Genomic DNA, 11,226 nt, shown 5'->3' on the forward strand with positions numbered 1-11,226 from the left:
ATTTGCAGAAGTGTTGCATCTCTGTCACCTTGAACGATTCTATCCATTCGTTGTTGGTCCCATTCATGCAGGATCTTCCTCCGGCCTCAGCGATGTCGGAGATTTGGTGTTTTACCGGATTCCTGACATTCACGGTACACTCGTGAAATTGTCGTACGGTGAAAACCCCACTTGATCACTACCTCGGAGATGCTATGTTCCATCGCTTGTGCGTTGACTATAAAACCAGGTTCAAACTCACTTAAATCTTTATAACCTGTCACTGTAGCAGCAGCAAACGACCTAACAACTGCACTCGTTGGCGGCCTGTGTGGCCGAGCGGTTCTAGGCGCTACAGTCTGAACCGCGCACGGCTACGGTCGCATGTTCGACTCTTGCCTCGGGCATAAATGGCTGTCATGACCTTAGGTTAGTTAGGTATAAGTAGCTCTAAGATCTAGGGGGCTGATGCCCTCAGAAGTTAAGTAACATTAGCGCTCAGAGCTACTTGCATTTGAACTGCACTTGTTGTCTTACATAGGCGTTGCCGACCGCAGCACCGTATTCTGCCTGTTATTTAGTGTCAACTGCCACCTGCCACACCATACAGCAATCTTTTCTAAAACGCTTTGCAACTGATACTGGTCTTCGGATGACCTTACTAGACGGTAAATTAGAGCATCATCTGCGAACAACCTCGCATCGCCATTCTATCCATTTGTGTTAATTTTCAATTAATTAAGTTACAAAAATAGCCAGTGTTATGTTATATTTGGCCGCATACAAAAGTCCAATTGAAACGGTCTCCTGCAAGCGCTTGCCATTCTTTCAGGCACTAGGGAATCAAGATTCCTAAAAAATGTGCCTGCAAATCTAAAAAACATGGGATCCTATTGCGATGATCTTGTCCACAGCACCCACTTACGTACGGAAATTAGGTCGCTATCTAAACCTTCAGAAAAATTCATGTAATTTCAGTACATTACTTTCTTTCTCACTTAGGAATATTTGTTGTGATGGCTTACAACATGTAGATCCAGATGTGTAAGTGGTAGGCTTATGTCAATAACCATGATTTAGTGAAATTTGAATTTCTCTTTGAGTGGTCACTTTACTCCCCTCCTTCCCATCTCCCTATGCTGCCCGAGGTGTTGCGTTACAATGTCAGTAATGTCTCCTGAGCAAAAAAATTTGACGTCCACTAATCTAGCCTGACGAGCTATGCTCGAGAAACGGACGAAAAAGTATTTTCTAAGCCACTTATTTCGTAGATAAATTACATTCTCTTAAGATTCTCCCGATGAGTCTGTCTGGCATCTGCTTTTCCTACTACTTCCTTTATGTGGTTATTCTATTTTAGATGTTCCTGGATGTTTACTTCTAGGTATTTTGCTGTAGTTAATATTCCCAGTGATTCGTTACCAAAAGTGTAGTTGTACAGAAGCAGATTACTTCGCCTTTTGTGCGCATTATGTTATATTTATTTTTCTTCAGGGTCAGCTGCAGCTTCTACATCAATCATTGATCGTCTACAGGTCTTCTTGCAATTAGTTAAGTCATCTAGCGATGCTGCCTTCTTACAGACAACTGCATCTGCCAACAGCCTAGTAGAGATTCTGACTGTATCCACTATATCATTTGTACATAGTTAAATAGTACGGTCCTACTACACTCACTTGGGCTGTTCCTGAAATTGCCTTCCCTTTTTTCGACTTTGTTCCGATAAGAGCGAAATGTTGACCTTTGTCTGCAAGGGAGTCCTGAATCTATTCACAGACCCGAACAGATACTCGGTAAGCTCACTAAACAACAGTGCAGAACTGTATAAATGCCTTCCTGTAGTCAAGGAGCACGGCATCAAATTGGGCACGTACGTGTACAGGACTCTGTATCTCGTGGACGAACAGAGTGAACAAGAAATACAGATGACCACGGCACAGCGCATGCCGCCGCTTGCTCTGGCTGGTGCTACAGACACTTGGCGGCTGCCAGGGTCAAGCAGATAAGTAGTTCTTATTGCGGCACTCCCTTGTCGCGACACAGCAGGTATGCTGTCGCCTAGACCACACCAAACAGCTCTCCATCATTACGTTCACTGGGAACTTAACACTAGGTCCGCTTATTATAAGATACAGATGCTTTTTTAAATCTGACTCTATGTGGAACCTGGAAAGGTTCAGCGATCGTAGTTGTTTGTAATGGTGAAAGAAGGTACTGCAGTCAGTCGTAACTTGTGTTTATTGTATCAGATCTAAATTTCGATCACTGAGTGACCATCTTCATTGCTGAAGTTAATACAGGAATCGATTACAATACCACTGCATGCATATTAACTCCGAAGTACAATTGTATAAATTTCACATGCAAGTGTGTGGGTGAAATTAGATATCGTTAACACATTTCAGCCGTTATTTGGCATAATGTCTCTTGGACTAGACACGTGAAAAGTTCAAATTGCACTGAGGCTGCTGATAATAATTGCCTCATAACTGGACTCAGCGTACACCATACATGACTATGTCTCCCTTGATCCAAACGCCGGAATACAATAATGCATTGTCTATACGTAGTTGGTTATTTGTACATCGCAAAAGTAGCCATTTTAAGGAAATACTTTTTTATCGAGGTACAACAGAAGCGACTACAACAGTGAGTGATTTTAAAGCTGCAAAAATTCTTTACAGTCAAAGTGGTAGTAATGTGAACTATATTGTGTAGCTGGCTATTGGTATGTACTTAATTGCCATTCATATTGTGTCACAAAACTACATCATGTATAAATGTATCTAGAAACATTACACGTCCATTGTTTCTATAAAATTTAACAATATTAAAACCACAATTTTAGATACACCATTATCAGCACATGGTGGTGCTTATGTGTGCTAGTCACCTCCACAATTCTCATTTATTGTGGTTTCCATATTGTTGCATTGCAACCGGCACTAAAACAGACATAAAATCCAAATAGATATTACTTCAGATGGGAGGATACCTTATCCCACATACCCTCCTGACTTGCTCGGCAACTAGCGTTCACTATGCTCACACTAATCATCTTTAAATGAATTTTATTCCGAAACTTTATTTTTTTATTTAACTAGAAATAAGTTACTTTAAATCAAGATCTGTTTGTATCATATGTTTTATTACTGGTGCCGATGTGATTCTGGCTGCTAGACAGGAATTAACAGACTCTGAATGGAGAATGATACTTGTGGCTAGACGCATAGGACATTCCATTTCGGAAATCGTTAGCGCATTCAGAATTCCGGGATCCACTGTGTCAAGAGGGTGCCTAGAATACCAAATTTCAGACAGTATCTCCCACCAAGGACAATGCAGTGACAGACGGCCTTCATTTAACGACCGAAGGTAGCGGCATTTGCGTGGAGTTGTCAGTGCTAACAGACAAGCAAAACAGCGTGAAATAACTGCAGAAAACAATGTTAAACGTATCTCGGACGTATCCGTTTGGACAGTGTGGAGAATGGGGTATGGCAGCAGACGACCGATGTGAGTGCCTTTACGGCCTGGCCAGATGAGTCCCGATTTCAGTTGGTAAGAGTTGGAGGTTTGGGTTCGAGTGTGGCGCAGACCCCACGAAGCCGTAGACCCAAGCTGTCAATAAGGGACTGTGCACGCTGACAGTGGCTCCATAACAGTGTGGGTCGTGTTTACATGGAAAGAACCGGATCCTCTGGTAAAACTGAACCGATCGTTGACTGAGAATGGTTATGTTTGGTTACTTGGTGACCATTTGCAGGCATTTATGGATTTCATGTTCCCAAAAACTGATGGAATTTTATAGAGACAATGCACCATGCCACCGGGCCACAATTTTTCGCGATTGGCTTGAAGAACGTTCTGGACAGTTCGAGTGAATGATCTGGTAACCCAGATTGCCCGACATGAATCCCATCCCACGTTTATGAGACAAAAGCGAGAGTTCACTTCATGCATAAAGTCCTTCACCGACAACACTTTCGCAGTTATGGACGGTTATACAGGGTGTCACAAAAAGGTACGGCCAAACTTTCAGGAAACAATCCTCACACACAAATAAAGAAAAGATGTTATGTGAACATGTGTCCAGAAACGCTAATTTCCAAATTGGAGCTCATTTTAGTTTCGTCAGTACGTACTGTACTTCCTCGATTCACCGCCAGTTGGCCCAATTGAAGGAAGGTAACGTTGACTTCGGTGCTTGTGTTGACATGTGTCTCATTGCTCTACAGTACTAGCATCAAGCACATCAGCACGTAGCATCAACAGGTTAGTGTTCATCACGAACGTGGTTTTGCAGTCAGTGCAATGTTTACAAAAGCGGAGTTGGCAGACGTCCATTTGATGAATGAATTAGCACGGGGCAATAGCCGTGGCGCGGTACGTTTGTATCGAGACAGATTTCCAGATGAAGGTGACCCAACAGGAAGACATTCGAAGCAATTGCTTTGCGTCTTACGGAGCACGGAACATTCCAGCCTATGACTCGTGACTGGGGAAGACCTAGAACGACGAGGACACCTGCAATGGACGAGGCAATTCTTCGCGCAGTTGACGATAACCTTCATATCTGCGTCAGAGAAGTTGCTGTTGTACAAGGTAACGTTGACGACGTCACTGTATGGAGAGTGCTACGGGAGAACCAGTTGTTTCTTACCATGTACAGCGTGTGCAAGCACTATCAGCAGCTGATTGGCCTCCACAGGTACACTTCTGCGAATGTTTCATCCAACAATGTGTCAACCTTGATTTCAGTGCAAATGTTCTCTTTACGGATGAGGCTTCATTCCAACGTGAACAAATTGTAAATTTTCAGAGTCAACATGTGAGGGCTGACGAGAATACGCACACAATTGTGCAATCAACTCATCAACACAGATTTTCAGTGAACGTTTGGGCAGGCATTGTTGGTGATGTCTTGATTGGGCCCCATGTTCTTCCACCTACGCTCAATGGAGCACGTTATCATGATTTTACACGGGATACTCTACCTGTGCTGCTAGAACATGTGACTTTACAAGTACGACACAACATGTGGTTCATGCACGATGGAGCTCCTGCACATTTCAGTCGAAGTGTTCGTACGCTTCTCAGCAACAGATTTGGTGACCGATGGATTGGTAGAGGCGGACCAATTCCACGGACTCCACACTCTCCTGACCTCAACCCTCTTGACTTTCATTTATGGGGGCATTTGAAAGCTCTTGTTAACGCAACCCCGGTACCAAATGTAGAGACTCTGCGTGCTCGTATTGTGGACGGCTGTGATACAATACGCCATTCTCCAGGGCTGCATCAGCGCATCAGGGATTCCATGCGACGGAGGGTGGATGCATGTATCCTCGCTAACGGAGGACATTTTGAACATTTCCTGTAACAAAGTGTTTGACGTCACACTGGTACGTTCTGTTGCTGTGTGTTTCCATTCAATGATTAATGTGATTTGAAGAGAAGCAATAAAATGAGCTCTAACATGGAAAGTAAGCGTTTCCGGACACATGTATACATAGCATATTTTCTTTCTTTGTGTGTGAGGAATGTTTCCTGAAAGTTTGGTCACACCTTTTTGTAACACCCCGTAGAGACAACACGGCTCAGTATTTCTGCAGGGGACTACCAACGAAATGTTGAGTCCATGATACGTCGTTTTGCTACACTACGCCGGGCAAAAAACCGGTCCGAAACGATACTGGGTGACTTTTGTCACCTCAATGTATACTTGTTTGATAGCAATTACGTACTTATCCGTAGCTACCTACATGAAGTAGTTCACATTATTACCAGTTAGATTCTAAAGAATTTTTACCGATTTAAAATCACCCACTGCTTTAGCGCTTCAGTTTTCCCCCGATAAAAGTGCATTTTGCCGAAGTGCATATAGGGTGAGTCGCGTAAGACGTAACACCCTCATTATTCCGATGGCGATTGCACGTATCGACAAGCGGTGTTCGGCGAGTCATACCTGACTATGCGGCACGTACTTTGGTACATGCACAATAATCAGAACGTTTATATTGACCGAGATAATGAGGCAAGTACATGTTTTTTAAGTTGGACGCTGTACTTTTTTTGCAATCATTCGTACGCTCTGGAATAGGCACGTAAGGTAATGTAACGCATGTTGCCGTTGTGATTCAAACTTCGCTTAAAAGACGCTCGGAAATATTGTACGATTGAAGGTCGAGGCGGTCGGAAGCAGCTGCAGACTGTAAACACGCCTCGCGCTACTCGCAGGCCAGTTGCCGTGCTATATGCAGCATGCACGGTCTTCGCTACGTAGGTAAATCCTCATCCGCCCTCTTTTAAGCAAACTTTGAATCACACTAGCAACAAGCGTTACATCACTACACGCGTCTTTTCCTCACCGTTAGAACTATGATTATAAAGTATAGCGTCCCATTTAAAAAATATGTACTTGCCTCATTGACGTCACTGAGGCCATCTGTGAGATAGCAATAAACAGCAGCTCAAGTGCAGTTTAAACTCTTGACGTGTCTAGTCGAAGATGGACAACGCCAAATAACGGATGAACTGTGTTAATTTTGTCCGCTGATATGTACCATCCATTTATATGCGAAAATTGTATAATTGTACTTTGGTGTTAACATGCACACGATTCCAGTTTAGTTGGTTAGTGTATTGCCTGTAACACTGAAGATGGTCGTTGAGTGATCGAAATATACATCTGATACAATAAACACAAGTTGTGACTGACTGCTGAATCTTCTTCGACCAGTTGAGATGTGAATGCCGTGTCATTTCGAAGCGGTATCGCAGCATTTCGGAAGAGATTCATTTTCTTCTCATCCTCTGGCGGAGCGCCAGTGTGTCACAAACAGTCCGTCGGTTTAAGACCGTCGTACAAGAGCGCCTTTCTGGTCAAAATCGAGTACTCGTTATGGGTGCGTGTCACGTGCTTGCGTGTAAATCAGCCGCCAGTCACTTCGCCAATGGATCAGTGATGTCAATTATCAGTTGAATGTGCCTAGCATAGAATTCTAAAATCTTGAGTACGCTGCAGACGACATAGAGGACGATTCGAAAAAATAATGTCACCCCGTAGAGGAAGTTTGAAAGTTTTATGTTCGTGTTTATCCAAACACTTAATATGAGGTCCACGTTTTGCTCATTTCACACATGACTTGACAGGTTCCTGTTTACTGACTAGACAGCTTGAACAGTTTGACTTCTCAGTTTTGAAGAGCAGTTATTTATGAACCCCTACAGAAAAAAAGTTGCAAGGTGTGAGCTCTGGTGACCTGCGAGGCCGAAAGCAATGAACAAGATCTTATCCTACACCTCTTCCAATCCATCGTGGTGGGATGTTGTTGTTAAGATCACGCCGCATCTCAAGGTGAAAATGAAACGGGGAGCCGTATGCATGAAAATTAATAATTGAAATCATCGTGTGGTAGAGGAAATAACCAATATGGCAGCATGCCGATGTATGACATTCCTGTCAGTTTCCTCCGCAAAAAAGAAAGGTCCGTAAACTCTGTGAACAGAAATGGAACAACATTCAATTTCGGCGAGTCTCTTACATGTTCGATGATGACGCCAGGATTTTGTGTCACCCCCAAATTATTACATTATGGTGGTGTACGTTACCTGATAGATAAAACGTCGATTAGTCAGAAAAAAATGAGTTGTTCGGAAAAAGTGTTCTCTGTCATATGAGACGCAAAATTCTTGTCATCTGTTATGGTCTCCGGGACGCAGTTGCTGCAGTAACTGCACCTTGTAAGTTTTCTTACGCAGGTGCCCTTTCAGAACATGCCACACTGTTGTTTGAAGAAGCTGAAGTTCCTGTCCTGCCCGCCTTGTGGACTTACGAGGTTCAAAATGGGTCAAATGTCTCTGAGCACTATGGAACTTGACTTCTTTGGTCATTAGTCCCCTAGAACTTAGAACTACTTAAACCTAACTAAGCTAAGGACATCATACACATTCATGCCCGAGGCAGGATTTGAACCTGCGACCGTAGCGGCCGCGCGATTCCAGATTGTAGCGCCTAGAACCGCTCGGCCAGTCCGGCCGGCGGACTTACGGGGGCTCCGTGTGAACGCATCTCGGATACGCCCCACATGTTCAACGTATATGCTTGGCTGACTTGTACTCTTCCCTCTACATTTGCAACCAACTTCTAAGACTTTCGTACGCCAATAGTAAATAAGCTTGTACAGAGGCGGCTTCTTACTGAATCGTTGGCGGAATGCACGTTGCAACTGAACAATGGCTTGACTTGGCGCTCATTCCAATACACAGAATGATTTCTCTTGTGGTCTAGAAGCCATGTGAATGAGTTTTGTGTTTTACAGTTTGTCTCTAAGATCAGCTGAAGTCTGTTCTTTCTTTTTGAATCATCCGGTATATTAATGACCCAGTAGATAATGTCGGAAAACTTTTCACGGATGATGCTCTTGCACACACAGAAAACTGTACACACTGGAAAACTGTACCGAAATCCAGGAATAACTGCAGAAGGTCAACGCTTGGTAACGGAAGTGGTAACTGGCTCTCGACGTAGATAAATGTAACTTACTGTGAGAACATAGAAACAGACCACCTGGCTAGCCACACGGTGTAACGCGCTGCTTTCCGTGCGTGAATGCGTGCCGGTCCCCATCACGAATCCGCCCGACGGATTGGTGGTGAGGTCCGGTGTGCAGGCCAGCCTGTGGATGGTTTTTAAGGCGGTTTTCCATGTGCCTCGGCGAATGCGGGCTGGTTCCCCTTATTCCGCCTCAGTTACACTATGTCAGCGATTGCTGCGCATACACTTTCTCCACGTACGTGTATACCATAATTACTCGGACCCAACTACAGTGTAACCTTGGGGGACTGTAGCCTGTTGTACAGTAGGGTTGTGAACCACTGAGGGCTACGGGGGTAACAAAGCCTCTCCGTCGTTTCTAGGTCCTCTGTTCAATACACAGTTCACATATGGAGGCCCCTTATTGTATGTGACACTATTGCATAAAAATCACTGGAAGCAGCTGCTTGTATTAAATATCTAGACGCTTGCATACGGAGCGATCTGAAGGGGAACGATTCATTAAACTAATCGCGGGAAAGTCAGAGGCCACACTGAGATGTTGTGGAAGAATCTTTAGGAAATATGGCCCATCAACAAAGAAAGTGGTTTACAAAACAATCGTTCGGCCAGTACTTACATGCTGGTCGTCAGTTTGGGATCCGTACCAGTTTTAATTAATACAGTAAATAGAGGAAATCCAAAGAAGCGTAGCAAGTTTCGCTTCAGATTCATTTAGTAATCACTAAAGCGTCACGGATATAGACAGTCAGTTCCAATGGCAGAGGCGCTCTGCCTCACGGTAAGGTCTACCGTTCAAATTCCGAGAGCCTACGTTCCTAGAACAGTCAGACAATATATTGACTCCTGCAAAGTTTATCTCGTAAAAAATCATTACGATGAAATTAGAGAGATCCAAGTACATACAGTGGGTTACCAGCAAACGTCGTTGCCGCGAACCGTATGCGACTGGAACAGGAAAAGGAGGAAGTGACACTGGTACACAAGGTACCCTCCGCCACACACCGTAATGTGGCTTCCAGATTATAGATGTAGGCTAAATCTAGAAGCGTTCTTCCACAAGAGAGACGAAATACTCGAAAGCGAGAGAGTATTTACGTTTTACAACATCTGAATAAAGAAAAGGCCTACATTGTAGACAAATAAGACGTGCATGGATACACGTTTCTCAATAATATTCTTTCAACAGTGAAAAATCGAGATCTATTTATCGAGAAAAATAATTTTCTACTTTATTTGAAAGTTGCAATTACATAGAAAATAAGAGACAAAGAATAAATTAAAAATGCGTTATTGTCTGCCTTGTGAAAATTGTTAGATATGCTGTAAATATATCCGTTTTGTCGAGTAAATACATCTACATGTTTTGGAAACGTTTGGACGACATATCTGGTATTCATTTCTCAGTAGTGTAGAGAATTTGTCAAGAACATCCGCTATGAATTTTCCTTTGGTAATTAATATATTCGATTCTAAGGTAAGCTTTCATATAAAGAGTGATTGTAATTGTTGCCCACAAGCTGAAGGAGCAGATAGAAGAGTCGGAATACAGCAACTTTGGTATAGGAACTCGTGGTCTTGGAAGATATCCTAAGCCAATGAAATGTCAAGTGATTGGAGCTAATAGAGGATCATTCTAATCTGTTTAGTGTGGAAAAGCTATGGGACGTTAGGATAAGACGGAGAAGCTACTTTTGTCACGAATTCTTCTAATCATACTGGATCCACTACTGCAGAACTATGTATTTTAGAGATCGATCAGTCTTCTAGGTCTCTGAAATGCTGTAGTACTTATTCAATCTATTGCAGTAGGTGAACCGCACCTTTATTGTTTCCTCGTTAAGTCTCCTAGTGTCTGTGTTTAGTGTTCTCAATTCCAGGAGTCGCTCTAGCACTTGTTCCCTAAGATATATGGCTAGGATAACGTTCGTTTACCCAATGATTTGAAGCAGTCAGTCCCAATGGAAAACTGGCGGTTTCACAGAATACAACTGTTTTCCGCTAGAATATTAAATTTCTTCCGGCATAAGAAAGACGTAAGCTACTTTGGTGTCCATACAAGTGTTTGTTTCCAGAGTACTTCCTGTATTACTTTTGGTTATTTCTTCCCCAGAGATTCAGTATTTTCCATGGACTGTTCAAATAATATCTATTTCCCATACTCATCTCGATGCCAAATACTATTTTAGTGGGGATATGGTATGATCCCATGGAACATCATAAGACCTTCAATTTACAAATTTTGTTAAGGTCGGGTGACACCAGTAGGGAGTCAATTGAAAGCGATTATAATTGTTAGAAAGCCGACATTCAGAATAAGCAAATTTAGATCTCCAGTTACATTACAAAGACAACACGTTTCTAGATCGTTTATAGCAATACTACAATTGCTGTAATGAGAATTAAAAGTCTCCATATATAGCGAACTGTCGATAGAGTTTAATGAACAGTTGATGCCAGATATTGCTACTGGTCATGATCTTAGGGGTTTATCGAGCGTGCTGGTTAGTACAATGGACTCACATTCAGGAGCACGAAGGTTCAATCCCGCGTCCGGCATCCAGATTCTATTTTCCACGATTTCCCTAAATCTGTCCAGGTGAATGCCGGGATGGTTCCTTTGAAAAAGACACTGCAGACTTCCTTCCCCACCCTTGATCCACTTCGAGCTTGTGCTCCGTCTCTAA

The 11,226-nt window shown here is 43.0% G+C and overlaps 1 protein-coding gene across 1 annotated transcript in view; it reads left to right on the plus strand.

The window, feature by feature from the left end:
* Positions 1 to 10,431, plus strand: part of LOC126336015 (uncharacterized) — a 54,744-nt gene extending 44,313 nt beyond the window's left edge. Inside the window, exon 4 of the mRNA XM_049999493.1 lies at positions 10,420 to 10,431. Coding sequence (XP_049855450.1) covers positions 10,420 to 10,431 — 12 coding nt within the window. The remainder of the gene's footprint in view (positions 1 to 10,419) is intronic.
* Positions 10,432 to 11,226: the final 795 nt, after the last annotated feature.

Source organism: Schistocerca gregaria, chromosome 2 (assembly GCF_023897955.1).
Source record: "Schistocerca gregaria isolate iqSchGreg1 chromosome 2, iqSchGreg1.2, whole genome shotgun sequence".
Taxonomy (NCBI): domain Eukaryota; kingdom Metazoa; phylum Arthropoda; class Insecta; order Orthoptera; family Acrididae; genus Schistocerca; species Schistocerca gregaria.